The sequence below is a fragment of the Dermacentor silvarum genome, chromosome 3, assembly GCF_013339745.2.
Source record: "Dermacentor silvarum isolate Dsil-2018 chromosome 3, BIME_Dsil_1.4, whole genome shotgun sequence".
Taxonomy (NCBI): Eukaryota; Metazoa; Arthropoda; class Arachnida; order Ixodida; family Ixodidae; genus Dermacentor; species Dermacentor silvarum.
In genome coordinates this window covers 147,702,643-147,726,152 of record NC_051156.1, presented here as the reverse complement: position 1 = coordinate 147,726,152, position 23,510 = coordinate 147,702,643, and the positions used below count along the sequence as shown (strand labels likewise).

Genomic DNA, 23,510 nt, shown 5'->3' with positions numbered 1-23,510 from the left:
TGTGTAATTTCACGTTCCTCCGTTTTTTTTCTAGATGACGCTATTTTTAGCGACTCTTGTGTAGAGCTACCTGCTGGCCTACCTGGCTTTCCTGGCGTGTGATGGACCAATAAGGGCTCTGGACAAATTCATGTTAGCCAGACTAGTTGGTGGAGGGGAAAATGCTAAGAAACAAAAGCATCAAACGCAACAAAATGCCTGCGTAGTGAAGCCACAGATGAAAGTAGAAGACGGTGTCTTTTCCCGCTGCTAACTCTGCACGGCAGCCGACCGGATGCTCTGTCGGCCGTTCTTCTTCCGCGCGGCGTCGATTGTGGACCTTCAGAACATTCAGTGGAAGCATCTCCTGCCGAAGAAGTGCAACGGCGGTGGTGGCAATTCGTAGTATCGAATGCAATTAAGGTGTGGTTGTGTCCTTTGTGTTGGTGAAAGCCGGTCGAGAACAACTTAACATGCTTAGGGGCCCTTGAGACCAATTCCGATTTGCCTAATCCAACTAGGTGGAAACGCTGAAATACTTTCAATGAATAACCACTCACTAAATTTGACTGAAGTTTGTTACGTCTAAGAAAAAAAGCTGAATTATAACTACACTGGAAAGTACAACATGAATTGCATAATAATAAGAACAATAATAGTAACAATAATAGTAACAATGGTAGTCAATACATGTTTATTCTGTATATATGTGTCAAAAACGCCTGGCAGACGAAATTTTGGCGTATAGACATAAAGAAAGGTCAGAAGTTAAAACAACTGCGGCTAAAAGTTATGCAATAAAATATATAATGAAATGAACATGAATGTACAAGATAAACAGGCACATAATGAGCAGCAATCCAGCAATAACATGAAATTCAGAGAGAGAGAAAGATAGTACAAACACACACAGTAGTTGACGCAATGAATAACGGAGCTTGAAGAACCATCCGTGGCCAGGAGTGCACATTTGATTATGTGACGTACACGTAAGAAGAGACAAACTTTGAGAAGACAGTAGAGCAGTGCAGCTACAGACCGAGAAGGCTCAAAAGGAAGTACAATGCATGAAACAAAGAAGACAACAGGTTTTGAAATATATAATTTAGTCAATCAATGTTATCACGTGCCCAGGAACAACCTCCTGGTCTTGTTACTTGCCCACGTGAAAATTGATATAATATACATACACAGTCGGTCCAGCCCCCATCGGCAGTGTGACACAAAGCGTCACAGTATTTTGTTGGGTACATGAAATATCTTCTACTTTGTTGTAGCGCAGGAAAAATGACGGACACAGAAAGGCACTTTACACAACACAGTGCCTTTCTGTGTGTCCATCGTTCTGCCTGCACCACAGCAAAGTAGAATATGCCATACCACCAAGCCCATATCGACCCTCATGAACTACGTGAAGTAGGTTGATTTCAGTCAAAGAATTAGTGACTTATTCAGTGTGAGAATAGGCAGACACTAAAGATACTAAGGAATGTAGTATTCCAAAATGCACCGTGACACCAAGCATGGTAAGTGTTAGATGGAACAAGACGTGTACATATGTGCACCGATAAATAGGAAGGAAGAGCCCACATTTCATAGGATAATGGTTTATATTATAGCATGAAAAAAGAGCACTGATTGAATTTTCTTTAAATATGTTATGAAATGTATTCGAGTGTTTCATAGAAATTGGGCAAATGTTTGCGAAATATGTTAATTTCGTGTCAGTGTTGGTTGCAGGCCCGCAGATTCCTGGCCAAATTCTTTGAGACTCCAGAAGTATATCTTAATAATAATAATAATAATAATAATAATAATTATACAGCTAAAATACAAGCAATGTAAAGCTTGCAACTGTGTTTATTGTCTTCGAATGCAGAGTTTAACCTCAAGAAATGCTTCTCTACTACACGGCGATAAATTTTTGCTAAAATGGAAACCGCAGTTCAGGTGGATGAACATTGTGAGACGTCGACGCAACAGTGTTATGGAGACGGAGGCCAATCTTGATGTTCTTCAACGGAACAACGGCGAGTACCGATGTATGGACAGACAAGTGGCGATACATTGAAATCTTGGCAAGTGTGGCGCTGCCTCCAAGATTAGACTTTCATCGAGGCTTGGCAGATGGCGCAAAAACGCCGCTGCAGTCCGCATGTTACCAAACGCAGCTGGTGTAGCCAGGTGTCGCCATAGTATCCGGATGGCTAAGAAAGAGGTAGCTCAACTACACGAAATTCGAGCATATCAAAGAAGCCGTTGAATATTACACCTTATTTCTTTAACAGTTATGTGTCCACTATAAGCGCATGTTTTCTGTCGTGTTTTGTGGTTTGCTTACGCAGAACACAACTTTTACGCAGGTCAGTGATTACAGAACGATTACCCAGTTCACTAGCACTACTTTGTAGGTCAATATTCAATTCTATATTAGCTGGAGCTCAAGGCGAGATATAAGTTACAGCAAAATATACCCACACGGCTCAACACTTTCGGTATCAGCCAAAAAAGAACAAGGATTGCCTAATTTTTAACAGGAATTTAGTCTTTGTGGTTAGTGCAAGGGTTGTGGAAAGAAAATTTGGTAAGATGGCAATCGGTAAACGACCGCTGTGTACGCTCGCTTCTTTGGCTTTTTTGTGCAAGTTTCATTGTGTAGTTTTTACTTGTAACAAATATGCACCAACTGGCCCGGTACAATGTGTCATTGCGATGCAAGGAACATGGGCAATGTTGAAGATATACTGATGAAAAATACTTTGCGCGCATGTATAATCGTGATGAACTGTTGCTTTTATAACGCAATATTTTGTTGTAATTTTGTAAATGATGAATTTGCACCGTCCAAACAATTTGAAGGAGCAGTGCAAGGTTTAGGAAAATCCATGCACTAACGATTATATTGTTCTGTTGCTTCACATCCCTGCCATGATACCATTGGTTAAAACACCTCGATCACAACCGCACAAACATAAGTTCTTAACCTGGCCGAAGATAAGAATTTATCTGCGAAACCATTCTTTGAATAACAGTAGCCAAACCTACGCGACTGGATGTGTGTTGTCAGCATAATTTCTTTGCCATCAGAATAAAAGTTCCCAATGCATTATTTGAGCGTGCGCAAGGTTCCCTTTATGTATCTTGCTTGATTGTTAAATAAGCAAAAAGACAAATTTCCTAAAAGCAACAAAAACTAGAGATAGACAGGGACAGAGAAAGGAAGCGCACCTACGCCTGGAAATAAACAGAGGGGTCTAAAACGCCCTTGCATTCTGTCCGCAATCCTGCCTTTCTGAAGGACACTGGTTCCGCTACCCGGCATCGCTCTTGCATTCTTCTTTTTTCCGAATACTCGCTTCACCACAATAACAATATGAAAAGGATACAAAGCGGCAGTCTATAAAGGGCTGCCACGAACAGGCTTTCGTTACATCAGTTCAACCCATCGCAAGGCGGTTAAACATCTTCGCATGATACCCGAAAACGTTGCAGAATAATCTAAACTTGACACCTCGTTAAGTTAAGAAATGGACACTCAAACATGCTTCAGAAGTTCGCATTTATTTTTAAGAAACGTTTCATAGGGACAGTCTCAGTGGTCACAGTGCTGTCGTCGTGGAACGTGCGAACACAAGTTAGGATTCAACGATATCCTGTTTTTATATGTTGCGAAACTGCGATTGTCTTCTTAGGTGGCAAGAGAGCCATTCTGTTCGAATCGGCTTTTTATGTTCCCGAGCTAGCTCCAAGAGTTTTACGGCGATGTATTTCTCTATACAATGAGAGTAAACTAGATACTGGTGTAAATATTTCCACACGACTACTCTTCTCGTACAATCGTGGCTTCGAGTAATATTTGTACTGATACAATGACCGGCCGCCATTGCGAAAAAAAAATAAAAAATTTAGTACTCATTGTTACAAAAAAAATAATAGTTCGAACGTAACAGTGCTCCGAAAGGGCTACTGCCGGATATTCCTATAATATTTAGCTAATGAACACTGCCATCAAGTGCTTCTTCTTTCTGGGGTTTTACGCACCAAAACTAGTTCTGATTATGAGGCACGACGTAGTGGAGGGCTCCGGATTAATTTTGACCTCATGGGGTTCTTTAACGCCACTACAACTGCTTCTTATGAGCCAAGCATTCTTATGAAATGAGGGTTCCTGAAGCCCTCGAATGTGTTTGAATTATTAGTGGAGTCGGGTATTCTGTAGGGAACCTGTAACGTGAGATAAAGAAAATGACCTTTCCATCGGTCCACAGATATGAAATTCCTTTGCCTTAAGAGCCCATAACGAATGAATAGCCCAGGGAAGCATGTATCACACTCACCGGTGGTTACTTAGCTAGTGAAAAAAAAGAAAAAAAAAGAATCGCATATGTAGGTACGAACATGCACACTTCAAAATAAAAAAGCAACAATGTTTATACAAAGCAGAGTTCTTGCATACGTGAACCAACTATGTATAACTCGCGTCACTCATGCGCTATTGCAGTGAGGAGTGAGCAGCCCGGTTGTAAACACACACGTACTAGCAGAGTACACTGGGAGCCGCTGGTGATTATTTCAGATGCAGATGGTAAAACGCCAAACCAGGATAATTCAGTTCAACAGGTTGGATGGTTGGGCTAGGTGGTCTAACGTTAGGAAAAGTAAAGCAGCGTAAAAGACGTGGACGAAATGGAAGACTCAAAATACATACAGGCGATGTGTACACACAGTGTATGAATGTGTCTTGAGTCTTCCTTTTCGTCCAAATCTGTCGCGCAGCTTTACCATTGTTAACAGTAGACTTCGTCTGGTCGGGCGTCCCTTATAAGTGAGAAAATACGCCGTCTTGCGTTATTTTGCAGGGTTGCACGTCGATCCCTTTCAGGGGTGGTTTACTCTCCAGTGTCCGCGCATGTTGTCTTCCCTGTGTGATCCTGGTGAAAGCCATTTTGTCCAGTGCGGTCATCGGAGCCTCGCACATAAGATAAGCGAAGTAGGCCAGTACATAGCTCCAAGCAAAGACAGCGAAGTACATTGAGGCCTGAAAAAATTATTTTGATAAGTGTTAAACAGTGTGCATTTAAGCAAAAGGGAGTCAGAGGACGGTTTCTATTAACAGAAAGATGATAATATGAAGACACTTGCCATGAACGGGTGTATACTAGAATACAGGGTGTTTCAATCAGCGAACACTTTAAAAAAATTTTAAAGGTTGCCTGTGGCAGATAGCACAATCCTAGTTAATGATCTGGTCTACTCGAAGAGGCGGACATTTCACAAAAATTAAACTTCATAATCAACTAATCAACAAAAATTCACTACTTAAGTTTTTTAAAGTAATTATCTTATCGCACATATTGCAATTTACAAATTCTACTCGAGGAGTTCGCAAGGCGGACATGCGTGGAACGAATTCTCAGGATGACACCATTTTCGAGATTTTAATTCCCGAACTTTGCGGAGAAATGCATTCGCGTTCCAGTTCCAGCTATTTTCTTAAAACGGCGTTTTATGCACAAAAGTAACTGGAACGTTTATGCATTACTCCGCAAAGTTCAGTGAATTAATATCTCGAAACTGGTGTCATCCTGAGAATTCGTTCCAAGTGGATCCGCCTTGCGAACTCCGTGGCTAGAATTTGACATTTGCAATATGAGCCATAAGGTAATCAGTTGAAAGCGTAATTTGTCAATTTTTGTTAATTAGTCCATTATGCATTTCAACTTCATGTGCAATGCCCGCCTCCTGCAGTAGACCTGATCGTGAACTAGAATTGTGCTATCTGCCACAGGCAACCTTTAAGATGTTTTTAGATTGTTCGCTGAAACACCCGGTATAATTTCATTAACGACATGAACAAACATTTGATTTCGAATGAACTCCCCGAGGCAGCGCTGTTATTTTTATCAGTTTATTTCTCTCATTTTAACAGCGGAGCTGTTTAAGCCGGCCGTTAGTCAATTAGTCGTCCACAAAAAATGTGGGCCGATCTTGGCGGTAGTGCAGAAAGGGTCCAAGCGCAATGCCACATACCATTGTGAACTAGCGAAGCTGAGCCTGGCTAAGTCGAGCTAAGCACGGTTGGGACTACTTAAGCTTAGTCAGTCATCGATAGCCAATCTATAGCCAATCAACAGATAATCGATAATCGGCCAATAATCAATAAATTCCGGAAAATGATGGGGATGACTTGGTAGTGCTTAGCCTAGCCCAAAAGCCAGGACAAGCTAGGTGCCCATCAGCTCCGCTGTCTCTTTAGCATTGCGCCTCGAGTGCAAGCTACGCTATTTTTTTAATTAATTAGTTAGACAATTGTTTTTCCTGTAGAACATGGTGAAATGGGGTGACCGAAGTACTCTCTACCTGAATATCTCTGCAGCACCGATATATAACAGAACAAAAAGGAAGATGAGGGTTTGGGCCCAGCTCCAATTCTTCATTTCACAGAAAAAGGTAATTAAGCCGGTTAACTGTTTTGGTAGTTTCGAGTTTCCTAGCAACTATGTAGTTTGATATTGTTACGTGAAACATTTTACGTGGTATATACAGGGTGCCCCAGCTAACGTTAGCCAAGCTGTTCAATGAAAACACGGGTAAATACACAAGGTGCGAGGTAAAATTATAGTGCCTGCGGTATTAGGTCGTCAGAGGTCTGACGACCAAAACACTGTAGGTCTCAAAATTGTATCTTGCACCGTTTTTCTAAATCTTTTTTTTTTGCTGAACACTTTTGCTAACGTTAGCTGGGACACATGGTATACAGTGCTGGTGCAAGCGCTGCTAAAATGGCGATTGACAGGAATCGGCACGAACTTGTCTTCGTCGTCGTCGTCAGTTGCAGCCATGTTGAGCCGTCCTGATATTATTTTTCGGATTACCACTGCGTACTTCTCTTAAAAGTGTTTCTGTAATCGCAAAGATGGCTATTCGAGCATGCCTCGCGTATTGATATTTGACTGTGTCGGTGAAAGCGTTAAGGTCGTCACGATAGTTTTCAGAGTGATTTCCAAATAAAGAGCCGAGTAATCGCTTTAGTGATGTCTTTACTGCAGAATGCGAAATGTAATCCTTACCGTGTTAAACGTTGACCAGAATAAGCGCTCTCTAGATGCCTGTAGATAGAGCCGGATGAAGGGAAGGTGGATGAGGTAGACTCCGAACGAAAGCTTGCTCGGCGCCACAAATACATTCCAGGACAGCAACTTATTTACTAACCCTGCATTGAATCATAGAAACATTGTGTACAACAAAACTGTAGATATGCGTAACGGTTCACCTGAAATGAATTACTACAATTCTGGGCCTGTACTCAGAAAACAGCACGCATGATCGGCTATGGAACAGGTGGGAGACAATCCTCATAACTAGAGATGGAGAGGAAAAGAGAAGGAAATGCTGAGTGTGTAAGCAAGATTTTGTGCACTTTGCTATGGTACCCAAGAGGAGAAAAAATATTGCTGATAAGAATAGGTAAGCACTAATAAACGGAAAACATAAAGCGCTAGGACACGTAATAAAGCCTTCACCATTCATTTAACGGTCACAAGTAAGCTATAAAGCTCATTGTGACGAGGTCGTTGTGACTACAGCTGGTTTTGATCAATAACGCAACTATTATCCTAACCTAACCTAAAAAATGTCGTATTGACACTTTCCATGTTACTACAATGTAGGGATGTGTGAATCATATTGTATCACTGTTCGCAGCATGGAAGGAACCGGCATCTTTAAATAGCACAATTTTCTGCTTAGAAGCGTTGAATAAAAAAATTGCCCATGTGGTCAGAATTATCCGAACTCTCTCACTACGTCCTCTCTTAGAGCGTTGATGTTGCTTTTATACGTTAAATGGAATCAACCGACGAATGAATCGTTAAATCCATCAAATGGCATAAGAAAAGCATGCAAGAGGCAAAAATGCAGATTAATAAATCTCTCACCACCACGACCAGAGGAGCAAGCCAGTGTGAACCACATCAGAAACAGCGACCAAAGAATGCGATCGAAGAACGCCGCAAGCAGTTTGACGGTTTCTGTGGTCGGATTCGGGCTTCTGTACCAGGGGAGTTTCATGAATACACAGCAGAGACCACAGCTGAGCGATATGCACCACCCAGCAACCTGCGTTGCCTGGATAACAAAAGATAGACGTACAAAACAATTATGCAGAATTATACCACTTCATCACAAAACAATTATCCAGAGTGATACCACTTCATCACAAAGTTTTATACATAAAGCTAACTAATATAATCAGTGGAATCTGAAAGTACTTTTATCAGTCAAGCTAACATAAGTTGTGCTTTTGCCGGCGCATGGGCACACTTCGATAAATCACAGTTTTAGTAGGCGAAACTGCTACTAAACGGCAGTATAATGCAGCGACACATGCCATGTTACGCTCCTTTGTATACTAAGTTAAAATTTCCAGTACTCAATAAAGGTACTGATCTGCCTGAATTAGAAGACGACAGTGCCCAAGATGCCTTCAATAATCTAATAGACAGAGGTCCGTTAGCTCCTGAAATTTCTTTTTATATACGCGTCCTACAAATCCTCTGCAAATGACAGCATGAAGAACTCTAAAAATGTTTAATTCACGAGACAGTATCCAGATATATTTCTTTCATAGCTGCGTCCCTTATCTATGTCACAAATGTAGCCCGCGCAAGAGTTCCCATAATTTCAAGGATATGAACTATGAACGTGAACAGTACTGTTTAATAGGCCCTCAAAATTCGTCTTTGCCTATAGTGTGTAACTCGTCGATTTGCTTTTTAAGAGTACGTATGTGTTGAGATACAAGATGAAAAATTTGTTTAACTGACGTCACTTGTAATGTCTTTTTGACTACAACAGAAAACATGACCATCCATATTTATAGGCAACACGTAACGTCTGCATTTGCTTTGGATCCCGTAACAAAAATTACCACTACTATATAAGAAAGAACCCCGACACCAACTGCTCTAGCATGTTATATACAAAGGCGTGGGGTGACTCTATGCGACCATTTTGAGTCGCGTGTTAACGGTCATGTATTGTTATCGTACTTTTGTGTTTTGATGGGATTTTCGTATTTTGAAAAAGTTCCCATGAAAAGCGCATTATCTTGCTCATGCTGAACGAAGCCTGTGCTTAGCTGCCAGTTGTTTAATTAACAAAGCAAGGTTTGTAACAAAATAAGAGGGAAGTTGGGGAGGGGGAGCTGTTTAAGAATCTCTTATATACGAGAGATGCAGTTGTATGCAGCCTATGACTCACAACACCTTGCTGCACTTGTCGGTTCACAATTGTTACAGTATAATGGATGGGAAACCATATGAAGAAACGACCACACAGGGTAGAGCCCCACTCACAGCTAACTTTTATGAAAGAAGACTGGTACACATTTAAGGAACATGGCAGCTTGCGCATACTACCCCACCGAAATCAAACCTGATAGCTTTGAGAAATGAATTGTAAGAAATGCATGCTTATTTTAACATGTAATTCAAGCATTGATATTCATCCATGCGTAGAGCCACATACGAATCACTGGTACAAATTCCTGAAGTCGCCGAGCGCTGATCAGTTGGGAGTCAACGACAAGAACTATTCGCGCACAAAGACCAGTGGGCGCGCGCGCTAGGACGAGCACAGCAATGCTGCAGTGGCTTCCCTCTCCTTGAAAGCTAATTGGCAAAGCGCACACTGGCTGAGGTGCTGGTTCATCACAGAGCAACTATACTCACAGGGAATCCCGATTCCTTTTTCTAGGTGACATGATCCAGCTGCAGTGTCTTCTTTGCGTCGCGCTAACAGCGTGCTATATCTGAACCGACGTGGAGCAGCAGTAGGTGCATGCTCCCACTTACGACCCAGTGTGAAATTTTTGCATGCGTTTAGACTTGACAGGCGTGATCATTCGTGTCTCCATCACATTCGTCCTAACGTTGCCTAAACAAAATACTATTCTGTCATTTAAGTGGGTAGGATCGCCATGACGCCCTGCGTGCACTGCACGTTAGGACATAGCACAATTAATCTGCAACCTCTTTGCACTCTAAAGAACCCTTCTAGTACCACCCTAACGGTAGCTCGGGGTTCGCACCTTGAGCTGCAGCGTGTATGTCGATAATGTGTAGTGCGGCCTATGTGTCTCGAGATACGGAGACGCTGTCAACTTTTCGGAAAAAAGTGGTCTCGACAAGGTACTCGATGTCTGCGTGTTATGTTTGTTATAAGTGTCGCACAACCTTGTGCGTATCATTTCCTTTATCATCGTGTTCAGCCGAAGAATCATGCTAGGCGTTCGACGGCCAAATCTCTGCAGTTTTCATCAAGAGCCTAGATCTCTCTTTTGTTCCCTTCTCATGTAATATAACCCCATTAAATTATTTATTTGCGTGTAACACGTTTTCCTGGCTGGTCATTTCTTCATGTGGTTGCGAGGCTGTACACAATAACAAGCATGTGGCTGCTTTCGAAGGATCATGTTGCTGCGCAGTTTTCTTGAGATAGATTGGACAACGTACTGCACAGTGCTGTTAACAGTTCCCCTACAACTTGTTAACATTCACCGCTGGACAAGCTGGTCAAACACTGAGAGATACCTTGCTGATTTTCCGATTTCTGAAGTCGTCCATCAGGAGGTATGTTATGCATCCGCTGAAGAAGCATACGGCGTGATAGTATGGCCGCACGTAGAAATCATTCATCGTTTTGTCCATTACACTGCGAAAGAGTAAGAAAAAAATACTCGTAAATACATAAGAATATTATTAACTGCGTTACTTGACTCTAGCTAGGCACGGAACGACCGCAAGTAAAATCGGCAGGAAGGCTGTTCTATACAATCATAGCGTGCGAAACAAAAGGAAACCACAAGTCTGAGAGTCTTTATGCTGATCACAGTTCTGCCATATTCGTCGAAGCCAGAACGCTTTTCTTAATTAGAGGCTTTCGCGACGAAAAAAAGCATCAAAAACGACTGTTCCATAGAAGCAAAACAGAGAGAAAGCGCCAAACGATTTGGCGTAACACAACCTTCAAATCATACAGTCGAAGCTTTGATTAGAGCACTACCTACCACAAATTGTAGATCACTTCACTATGAAATATGCTGAGCAATACAAATTTTATGACCGCACTATGCTTTTTCCTAATTGGTGCAGAAAAATAAGTGTAGGCCTTCTGATAAGCTTGGTTATGCGAAAGCGCAAAACACTATTCAGGAAGAAAAACTGGAGAAAGCAAGACGAACGTAACTAATTCTACACACAACCCAATACAAGTCAGAAGATCACAATTTCTGTCAACACCGTCATCTATAGCGAAGATAGGGTCTAGTTATTTGGCGCAGTCACCACTTCGTACACGACTTTTTCAAATATAGCTGACATTGGAACTTGAACATACGCTTCATAAGCAGAACGCATAACGCAGACGCGTTATACAAGCATCAATGTTTGCACAAATCAGTAGAATGCATTGAAATGACACTCAGAGACAATCCATGAAATGGATATACCCTAAGCAGTCGCGAAAGGTGGTGGCGGCATGCGTCTACCTATACCTGGCCACGACCATGGTTCGAACACTCTGCTTCCTAAAATAAAGCGTCCGTAAAGTGGATTCAAGCGGTCACAGAGGTCAGCTCAGTTCGTCATATTGTAGGCATTCTGTAAGCATATGCTGCACTGTCGCGTTGAGTTTGGTGCATAAACTACAATCTAGGAACGTCCTTATAATGCGAAACAATGTGGATTCGAAGCTAAATCTAACGTAGACGATAGGGAAGCGTGTCAAATGAGCAGCCACTTTTTCAATTTGGTCAGAATCACAGGAATGGGTGAATTCTGTATAGGAGTGATGGCACCTGTGGCGCATCAAACCATATGGTCTTGAACAGTCGCATCGCAGGTTGAAAAGAACAGTCTTAATTCCAGATAAAATAAGTGCAGTGGAAGTACAGGCACAACGTGTGCTTTGCAGCAGCCATTCTATCATCCACCTCGTTCTGTGCGATACCAAAGCTCCACGGTAGCTATTGCAAACAACACTTGACGACTGATAGGATCAGCGGTCAATATTTATTTAATTTCATGGACCGCAGAGTCGTCTACACAAGACTAAAATTTTTTTGTCTTATACAGCTCCGTTAAAGACGGAATGCATCTTCCATTGTCGAATGGAGGCACCCTGCAAATAAAGGTTGAGGCCTCTAATATTCGCAAGAGTTGTGGTACGTTAGACGATGCCTTGTGAGATAGCCAATAACATTTGTATTATTGATCTGCTCAAATGTGAAAAGCTATCATTTGATGTCGGCTTGTCGGAGAAGACTAATGTCTAGTTCTCCTCCCTCTCTGTTTTCTCCTGGGGAGAGCGAGAGAAAAAAATACGACGTGAAAGTCATACAAGTTAAGCAGTGCAAGGGGGGAAAGTCCGGAGGGGTGTACTTGCTGGAGCGTGAGGAAGTTTACCTCTAGGTAGTGCACAACAGATTAATTTTCAATTCCAGGGATGTCCAATGTTACAGAAGGCTTAATAAGTTATCAAGGAAAATAGCTTATATATTGATGTATTAAATGATGATGCCTCAAAGTATCTTTTGGTGGGCTGAAATCGTGTCACAAATTTCTGCACTTCTTACAAAGAGTTTCTCACGTAGGATCACGCGAGTGTACGGATCAATATAAGGTTTCACTTGTAGATGGACGCACTTGCACGAAAGTCAAACCACCACAGGGTAAGCGGAAATGGACGACTTGGCATCCATTAGAAACTTTTGTGACGGCATCAATCTTCCCAGAAGCTAGACGATGAATCCTCTTTAGTACCGATGCAAAGAGAACCTCGACTATCGCTATAACTTCCAGTTTCTCGAATGCTAGGACACATTACTATTTCCTGAAGGTTATGAAGCAGAGAGTCCTAGAACATCGGAGAACCTAGCTATGTTTCGTGTGAATTCGGCAGAGAAAGAATTATCGTTATGTACTGAGAAACATTTAATTCATGGAGCACTCCGAAGAGAACTCAGCGCAGAACACTATATTTGCGCTTCTCAAACTCCCGAGGTGTATGGGCGTCTAACAGTGATTTTGGAACGCCGTTGAATACAATACAAGCTGGCTAGGTAAATTCATAGTTAGAAACAAAGCAGGTCAGTGACTTGATGCTAACAAAATAACGGGTCGAGATCCGACGATCACGCTTTCTGGACTATCATCAGTGAACCCCTTCATTCCTAGCGCTGCTTGGTGTATGCGATTTACGTTGTTTGGTCATCCTCACTTTTTTTCTCCCTTTACGTCCTATTCCTCATTTTAGCCCTCTACATCCCCACAACCCCTCCTTCCCATGCAGGCTAGTCAACCAGAGTTGTACATCCTTTTATTTCTCTCTTTGTCTCTCTCTTTTCGATTTCGGCAATATCCATCTACAGAGAACACGTGTGAGAACAATGTTACTCACTGCAGGTTGGGTGCTGGGTAGGCCATAAATGGCAGCAGCACAGAACCGCCCACTGACCACGTTGCGATGGTGCATCCCAATAAGGAGACGGCGATGAATACTCCAATGGCCAGCATTTTTCGCCTGTGCAGTAGTGACACGCGGTACACTGGTACATTGCAAAATACATGAGCAATGCTACTGATCAGTATTCAGGGACGTAGAGGTTGCAATGTTACATTTATATGTACTTTTCGAATGTTCACTACAAAGTCCGGGCTTTCAAATCTCGCATAAGAATGATCCGGACACAACCTCTCTAGAAGCAAGAACTCTGAGCAGACTTGCCTCGCTTTGTGTCCTTTAGGTGTATACGAACGTACTCATGCTCTCTGAGAACCTATAGATGCTGTCTTGAGGCCATGAACTATCCGGTACGTTTAAAGAATTTCAGTATATTAAATCACATTTTGACGTACTAACACGTGCACAGTTTAACAATGCCGGAGAGTGCAGTGCCAACGCACAAGTACTCACCCCTTCTCGTTACCACAGAGGTGGTCTTAAGGATTTTGAAACACGCTGTGCTCTATTAAGGTGATTTAAACTGTGTAGATGTGTTCTAGTCGAGTAATTTGGCTTTTCTATAAATTGTATTTATAGATATGTAGTAAGTTTGTCAAAAGGTCGCTAACAAGTAGGTTCCTTTGAATCTGTTCTTGTGCACAGATGTACCAACTGTCGGTATGCATAAATTAAGCTTACGGATAACATATTCTACACCAATTTGAGGTAATAAGTTAGCAATTCGTATTGAGAATTTTAATAACTCTGCAGTAAAAGGCATTCAACAGGTCATGGAGTGTCAACAAAAGTATTGTGAGGTTATCTATACACGCATTTAGACCGCTTGCTAACCTTTTTTTTTTAATTTTACCGCCATAAAAAAGTTTGAGAACGCTGCAACGACTGTTCCCGCCAAATTTTAAGGTGCTGCAACAGTCTGACGCTTGAAGATGCGCGATGTACCTATCATACCATGGACCACCAGATGCGCAGATATGAGCGTCAACAAACGATAAGACAGGTTAATGAGTTTCAGCCAAGCAGGTCCGTGGTGGCAAAGTCGAACCGTCCTAAAAATGGACAACATGTACAACCAAAGTAAAAATGTATAGACTGAAACTTTTTGCAGCCTTAAGGATCGAGTGCCGTAGAAAAATCTTGATACAGATTTACTCTTGAAAGTGTTTCCTAAATAGGGCGTAATTCGGAATAAAACACCGGTACTGTATCCTTAAGGCATTCAAGTGTGTGCCGAGGGCATTTTTGGCAGTTTACGCCTCATAAGTGTGTACAGGGGCTGTATTCGGTAATTCTGTAACACTAACTATGATGTTACAGAATGATTTCTGTCAATCTCTCTCCTTAGAGATAACGATTAATTAACAATTATATGTTACTCACAAGGACACGGACGAATAGACAATAGACTATAACAAATTATTTTGCATGGCCGACTTATGATGTAAAGCCCTCTGGACGCTCAGCACTTCGATTGTTTCCCTACAACTATAACTCTAAATGCCGATTGGGCAGCTCTTACGATACCTCGTGACATCGAGCCGCCTGTGTGACTTGTTCTGTTTGATAGCGATATGCTCTTACTTGTCATGTGCCATCTTGTGTGCGCCATTAACGTTGTTGCCAAATTATAAGCTGGTGAGAGGTAAATATGATCGTTAATTGTGCGACAGAATGGAAATTTGGTCGCTAGCTGCTGTTGCTTTTGTTTGTCTACCAAATATTCACTCAGAGGTGAAAGCGTTCATTACAGTGAAGCCACAGTGGTGAGCTTATACTTTGCGAGTGTTATGCGGATTTTCCTCATTGCATCTTGATTATCTTCAAATGGAATAGTTCAACAACTTTAACTATCAAATGCTGACGTTACCAAATGAGTAATTAACGCTGACAATTCCACCCTCTAAAGGGGTGCTTCTCCATGCAAAAACAGAAAGAAAAAAATCACCAGCCCTTCCATTGTATAGAAAATGGGGGTAAGCGAAGCTTGTGTGGCAAGGCGACGTTGTCACATGTGTTCCGTGTGGTTGCCCAAAGCTCAGGGTCGGCGGCTCTTCGGTGACGTTTCACCTCAACATTGCACTCCCGAAACTCGGGGTCCACGGCTCTTCGCTGACGTTTCGCCTGGGCTTCGGAAACCCTCACGCTAGATTAGACACGTTGACGACGAGCCCTTTCCCGAGGGAGTTCGCGGTGCCGTTGCTCAAACGCAGCCTGCTCCTCGGCGGAACACAGAACACACGGGTTTCCCATTCGGGCGTCGAAACTGCTCTGAGGAGAGGGAAGCCTGGCAGAGAACGCGCCAACCCCCTTTCTTTCCCTTTCCCTCCCCGCAGCACACCAAACGACCCTGATTGCTCGTTTGGTGGTTTGGTTTGCTTCCTTCTTTCTTTCTTGTCCCTGACTCATACCCGCATATCCCTGGCTCATATAGGCATATCCAAGGCGGGTATGCGCCACACGTGATTTTATTATTGTTAATCGTGACGTAACAGGCGAGCATGCGATGTTGATGTCATGACTATCAGTCACGTTAGTCTTACGTTCGTACCCTTCATTGCGAATTTTGGTAGTTACCAACTGAACGAGACGCGGGTTTTCGACAGGTTTTCGATAGAATTTTTGCATGACACCACCACCACCACAAGGCGATGTTCTGCTCCCTATACTTTTTAACCTTGCGATGGTACATCTACCGGCCCAGCTAAAGAGTATTGAAGGCGTGCGGCACGTGCTGTAGGCCGACGATATCACCATCTGGGCCACAGAGGGAAACACAGGGCACAAGGAGGAAAGCCTGCAAGCAGCCGCTCACCTAGTGGATCGCTACGCAAAGCGCTACAGTCTCCAGTGTGCACTAAACAAATCAGAATTTGCGCACCTTAGACTATCGCGTAAGGACACTACGCAAATACATCTCTCTTTGGCAGGTGGCCCCATACACGAGGCCAAGGAGATCCGAATTCTCGGACTCTTTATTCACAATCAAATAACAGTTGACGCAACACTAGAAAAGCTCTGCAAGGTTGGGGACCAAGTGGGCCGAATCGTCCGACATGTCTCCAACAAAAGAGGGGGATTACGAAGCAAGGACGCTGTGCGGCTAGCTCACGTATACGCAACCAGACGAATTCTATATTCGGTCTCCTATTTCCATCTGCGGAAGCATGATGAAGACAAAGTCGAGGTTATCCTCCGCAAAGTGATGACCACCTTGTCACAACTTCTAACCCGAGACTTCTCGCTTTGGCAGTGCTGAACACCTTTCAGGAGCTCAAGGAAGCCCACCTCATCAACCAATACAGACGTCTAGCTCAGGCAAACTCGGGACACCATTTGCTGGACCAGCTCCACATGAAACACGACTTTCATATACAGGAGCGGGTCCGAGTGCCCGAACTCTGGAGACGTGCATGCCGTCAGAGTGCGACCCCTTCCCACAAAGATGGATAGGGAAGGCCATAGTGGTCGTCCACTCTCGCCTGCAGGCGAGGGCGGACGCCTTGCAACGCCACTATGGCAGCAAACACGGAGGCTTCTGCGTGGATTTGGCCGACCCATGCCGCGGGAGGGGGGGGGGGGGTATACGGCAGCGGTCATCTACGAACAAAAGCAAGTAGATGGGCTCACTTCCAAAGCCCCGGTCTTAACACAAGTTGAAGTTGCTATTGCCCTAGCTGCCTCTGACCTCCGATATCAATATATCATAACCAATTTGCGCGGGGCTTCTCAAAATTATGAAGCTGCTTGGTCTAACCCGCTAGCGGAACGAATATTGCAGAGCTGTAGCAACGGGAGAATCGATCCTACCCCCCCGCTGCCTAGTCTGGACTCCGGGCCACCTGGGCGTAATCGGGAATGAAGCCGCGAACACGGTGGCCCGAGCACTCATCCACGGGGCGTCCCAATAGGATCATGAGTACCTGGCACCCGAAAGTAGCTATCTTCTTACATTCAAAGACATTACGACCTATTATAAGAACAGACATCGCCAATACCCAACTTCTGCAAATGGGCTGGGCAAGGTAACGCATATGGTTGCGACTTTTCACTAACACTTCATTGTGCCCGGCAATCTTGAAACATTTCGATTCTTCCTTCACTGGCAAGTGTCAATACGGTGGGGAGGTGGCTCACGCCTACCACATGGTTTGGGCTTGCCAGCTGAACTGTTCCCCTCAACCCTAACCCAACCCGAGAGGAGTGGGAGGCGGCCCTGCGTGGTTGCTCGGACCTTCAGACCCTTGGAGGGCTAAGCTGGCGGCTGGTGCCAATGGGGTCCCGGAAAAGGGAATCCACCCATTGCGAAGAACCCTAAGGTCTCCACCTCTTTTTCTTTTAGATAAAGGCTTTCAAGCAAGCAAGCACCACCACCAACACTTGTGAGGCAATACAAGCTTCGCTTGAAAAACAAATCAAGGTGAAAGGGTGTGAGCTGTTGACAAATAAGAACACATTTGTCTGTGCAAGCTAGCTCTCGGGAAAAGTAATTTAAAGCTGTGCTGTTTGCTTTCTCGGTACGAACATGTGGACTTAGTTAAATGAAAATAATAAAGTATGCCCTGGCGCCATGAGTTTCAGAGCCAGAACAATGTTTGGAACCTCCTTGTAAAGCGAAGCTTTATATGACTAGGCGAAATCGCATATGGCTAGGCGAAATCGCATATGGCTAGGCGAAATTGTCAATGTACAGAAAACTATCATGATCAGCATTAGCTCGAGCGTCGTCGTCTTATTCCGCCGCTGGCTCGTTGGCGCCCCTCGGGTTGCGCTCGTGCTCGTGCTCAGCACGCGCTCGTGCCACTGCTGCCACGTTCGTCGTCGTCGTCTTCTTCCACAGCTGGCTGCGTGGCCGCTCATCATTCCAGCGTAGAATTTAACTTCTCGTCTGCCGGCGTAATGCGGAGGCCGCGTTTACGGGGGCATGAGTCATTGCTCAAAGAGGCGTGAGCCATTCATTGTCTTATCTAACGGACAGATTCAATTTTCAAGCAATTTAATTTCGAATAATCACATGCGACAACGCCGGACTGCTGGCAAACCGTCAGTGACGTCGTTCACTCCGTCGCAGCAAAACGTGTGTGCAACCTCATAATTGAGAAATATTTTATTGAACCCTCGGGATTAACCCAGCGACAAAAACCGGGGCCGCACGTTTCAGCCTCGCTGGTCTCTTCACGGAGTGGAACGACCAACGATTTAAAAAAAATATTGATGGACTATGCAACGCTTTTTTCGGTACGCTGTGTGCATACTTTTCTATAGGGTTTCTACATTTACTTTAGTGTTTATCGGTTGTACAGTGATGAGAATGAATGAGCATGGCGAGCTTGCTTCAAAAATACGGAGCCTTTCTCAAAGTTACAAACAACAACCATTAGTTTCATGATTCTGCGGCGCAAACATTTTCAAAAGCTCTGCACATGCTACTTGCCACTGAAGATGACTCGTGCTGGGTACATGAATCACAGATTACGAAAACTGCACATTTTAGTATACCATGGATCCTCCATCATTTTTCCTGAGCGTCGCTCACCTTTTGAAGAGCAGCAATATCAGAAGCGAGATTGCAAAGAGCTGGAAGTCTGTCGATAAATACCAGATGTGGGGCAGCACATCCTGCGAAAACTCAAAGCTATAGCAGTGGAGAAACAGTTTCACACTTTCATAACTGTCAAAATGAATTAAGGGTGGCTAAGGAACTTTCAAGTCATTTCTGCGGCTTTACGACTTAGCCTCCTCCATGTTATGGGAAATAAGTAAATGAAAAGAAACTACCACTTTGTCAGAAAATTTAGTAATAAACAGATTTCCAATATAAAGAGACAAACATAGCTTTAAAAGAATAGTCAAACAGCGTAAATAATATTTGGATTTCTCTTTAAAGTAGAAGGAAGCAGTCTAGTAAATCTGATCTTTCATGCTGTAGGCACCACCGACACGCCTAAGTATTCATCGTTCATCTACGCTTCGAGTGTACCTCATAAATTGTCCCGTCATTTAATGCACGCTGGGTATAGACGCCAAATATAATTTTAATGCGACTGACATCCTTCGGAAACATTACCCACAAAGCAGTGTGCTTGTATGCAACCTATATCACAAACCAAGTGAGCCAAGTTATATACTAGCTTGGGCCACTAGGTGTGTGCTAGCTGCTAACGTGCCGAGCAGACGATATGGGCCCCTGGGTATGTGCCAAAATAGAAAACTTGCTGCTGGTTGCTGTCTGGCCTAGTAGACAACTTTGATCACTGAGTATGTGCCACAAAAAACATTTGCCCAAATAGGCAAATTTTGCACGTCGTATGGGGTATTGGTATCTGCCCAGTCTTGGACAATCCCCCAGAATGAATCTGCCAAAATGAAACAAGTGATATGTAGCCTCAAGTATATTACTCCGATAGCACCCCGTCCACAACAGACAAATCCGCGTGGAGCACGGCCGCTTGATGCAGTCCATTGCAACAACGTTGCAGCCAGGTTTTTATGGCAGCGACGGAGTTTCAAGTGGGGCGCGCTGAAAAAAATGACATTTCTGTCATGGTCTCAATTGACAATTTGATTGGCAGCGCGCTGGTCTCTTCGTGTGCCTGCGGTGGTAATACGGTGCGTTGCTACGTTTGTTTAATAATAATCACATTAAATCCGACAGCCATTTTGAGGCGGCTATTAACGGAAATTGCACTGATCGTTAATTATAAACGGGAGTGAATGCTTTGATCGCCCGCTGTTCTCTAGCAAACCTCAGTGTGATACGCGCGTGAAAGTGCACCAGAGTCGAAGATAGCGCTGCTTCATGGAATCGTTGAATTTTCCGATGAAGTCGGTTGTGGTGCTTAAAGGCGGCGCAATGATCTAACGACGCCCTTAGGATAACGATATATAGGCATCGAGCTCACCAAGGCGGTTGTGTCAGCGTAGTTTCTGATCATAAGTAGCAGGTGCCACCAGTAGCGACCCATGTCGCTGTACAATTCCAGAAAGAAAGCCTTCGTGTCTGGTCCGGAGACGAAATGTGGCAGGAGATACAAGCACATGATGATGAAGAACATAGGAATTGCCGTTCTGCGAAGAAGGGGTGACATATTTTTCACTGAGAATCTGAATACATCTGTTATTACTGATGTTTATTATATCAAAATCTTTCGCAACCAGCACAGCATTATTTAAAAAGTACAGCATAGGAACCTACAGAAACTGACGATACAAGTGCAAGAGTTCCTCATGACGCACAGCGTCAAGATAACAAATGCGTGTCATTATGCTAAATATGAAACATAAACATTACAGATGCAGCAAAGACATGCAAAACTGCGCTTCAGGCAAATGCCAGCAACTATACTGTGGGGTTAATGTTCAAATTTAACTTGTATGAGGGAACACTGAATTAAAAAGAAAAAGAAAGTGTGCTCGACAATTTAGTTCTTCAGTATTTTTCTCGTGACTCTTCTCGAAAGAAAATATGGTGAAGAAAAGTGAAAGAAGGCAAAGACACCGGTTGAACTATTTTCTGGGATCTACCGCTTTTTACCTAGCAGACATGCCGCTGCTTCTTGCTTTGGGCTGCCATGAATACCTTTTTTTTTATGCTCCACGTGATAGGAATAAAAATCTTGGTGCTGTATAATAAAAATCTTGAATCTGGAATAAAAATCTTGAAGGCCTCGTCTTCCAGGCAAGAGAGCCACAACCTAACTAAGGCTAACTATAAATACTGACGAGTGTTAAAGTGTTTCACGTTCTAAATTCTGAATCTTGCTCATCTGTTTGGCGGAAAAAATGAGTAGGAACCGATATGCCTTGGTAGATATTTATTTCTAGTGCTTCACAGCTGCTGTAAGAATTTCTTACTGAAAAGCGATCTAAGTCGTCTTCGCTATATATAGCAAGTAGACCCCGTGAACTTGGGGATCATTTTGTTTTGTTACACCCACAGTGTAAGAAATATAGGTGTTTACACTCGCCGCCCGCTGCGGCTTAGAGCGCGGCCAGATCGTGTTCGCTGTAGCCACGCCCCGTCGGCCCCTAAGCCGCAGCGCCCCCCCCCCCCCCCTCTCCCCGCAGCTGCGACCGGCGCATGTGCCACAGCTACACCGTCACGGCTGTAGCACATGCGCCGGTCGCAGCAGCCGGGGGGGGGGGGGGGGGGCGCTGCGGCTTAGGGGATGTTTGGGGTGGCTACAGCGAACACGATCTGGTCGCGCCGTTGGGCGGAGTGTCAACACCTGAAGTATATTTCTTACACCGTGGTTACACTATAGCTGGGCAAGGAATTAACGCAGTCCTCGTTTGATACTACTGTTGCTCGGATAAAATACCTTGAGGATCCTACCTTGTCTGCAAAAAAAAAAAACTGATGCAGAAAAGGAGGAGGATAAACGACCCAGCAATCAACGCACACACCTTCATTTCAGCATTAAGGACTGCGGTTTTGAAACCCACAAGTCGTCGAAAGGTAAATGTTACAACAAAATACAGTGAAGATTCATTATCTAGAACAGTAAAAAAGAGCGCATCCTGAACACCGTGACCGTCCATCGAGAAATTGCCATATTACTGCTACGTGGTACAGAAGTTTTACTTATGCGACAATGCGACACTTAGAGTACACGACAATGATTTTCCCATTGCTTGAAACCACTGCAGAGAAACATTCAGAGAGACCCCATCTCATGATGGCAGTCGCCATTAAGGATATTAGCATTTGAGAAATGTATAGACAAACCACATTGCCAAAAATACGTTCATTTGCAATTTTCAGTGGTCACTCTACAATTACACTGTCGCCGGTATTGCCCACTTTTGTGTGACACTCGCTTTCCAGGATCAGCAAGAACATGACCGCATGACGACGACTGTATGGTGATGAAGCAGTGAGGAAAATGGAACAATGACGACGATATGACGACGACGGCATGGGGAGAAAGGGTTGATGATTCTCAAGTGATGGCGATGTGTAACGGCGATAGCGTGATGATAATGGCATGACGATACTGCATGACAATCATGGCGCGACGATGACTGTATTTTGGCGTAGTTGTGTAACGTAGTAGTTAGCGGCTGCAGGATACGTGCAGGCGCGTTCTGCGCTGAGCGATAACGTTTAACATTTGTTAGTCGGTAAAAAGCGGTCACCCGAGAAATGTAAACAAGTACATGTGTCAGTATCATGGCGATGGCGTGACTGAAACGGTATTGCGGCAATCGGATGACGAAGATGAAATGGCGACGATGGAATGACCACGACAATAGGACAAAAACATGCACGAAGAGTGTATGACGACGACAATAGCACGACAACGGTGGTATAATCCCGATTTAATGACAACATGATTACAATAAAATGATGAAGATGGAATGACGTAGATAAAATGACGAAGGCTGTATGACGATGATGGTATGACGACAATCGCATGACATCTCTGAAATTACGACGGTGAGACGACTGCGGGACTACGACGGCATGACGATGATGACATAACGATGACCGTATGACAACGTTGGCGTGACGTTGACGGCATGAAAAGAGTGAAACGACGAAGCTGTAATGACAACGATGCAAGGAACCACGACCGCATCAAGACCAGGAGCACATCTCATCATCATCAGAATCATCAGCCTATATTTATGTCCACTGCAGGACATAAATATAGCGATCTCCAATTACCCCTGTCTTGAGCTGGCTGATTCGAACTTACGCCTGCAAATTTCCTGATTTCATCACCCCACCTAGTTTTCTGCTGTCCTCTACAGCGCTTCCCCTCTCTTGGCACCCATTCTGTAACTCTAATGGTACATCGGCTTCCTACCTAGTACCTTAAGCTGCAAGACAACTTGTGCCACTGGGTCGGCGTAAAAGGGGCGACAACGGCTGAAAGACAGGACTCGGGTGACCAGCATGGAATGACGAAGATGCAACTACCATGACATCTTACGTGGTGCAGGCTATAAGAAACATAGGGACTCTGGTTGGGCGTAAGAGGTGCCACAACGACGCCATAAAGAGA

The 23,510-nt window shown here is 43.9% G+C and overlaps 1 protein-coding gene across 1 annotated transcript in view; it reads right to left on the bottom strand.

The window, feature by feature from the left end:
- Positions 1-656: 656 nt before the first annotated feature.
- LOC119445890 (nose resistant to fluoxetine protein 6-like) overlaps positions 657-23,510 on the bottom strand; it is a 55,001-nt gene continuing 32,147 nt past the window's right edge. The window contains exons 10-16 of the mRNA XM_037710190.2: positions 20,403-20,568; positions 19,037-19,119; positions 13,438-13,560; positions 10,572-10,692; positions 7,917-8,106; positions 7,050-7,192; positions 657-5,017 (exon numbers count right to left, since the gene is read on the bottom strand). Coding sequence (XP_037566118.1) covers positions 4,799-5,017; positions 7,050-7,192; positions 7,917-8,106; positions 10,572-10,692; positions 13,438-13,560; positions 19,037-19,119; positions 20,403-20,568 — 1,045 coding nt within the window. The 3' untranslated portion in view covers positions 657-4,798. The remainder of the gene's footprint in view (positions 5,018-7,049; positions 7,193-7,916; positions 8,107-10,571; positions 10,693-13,437; positions 13,561-19,036; positions 19,120-20,402; positions 20,569-23,510) is intronic.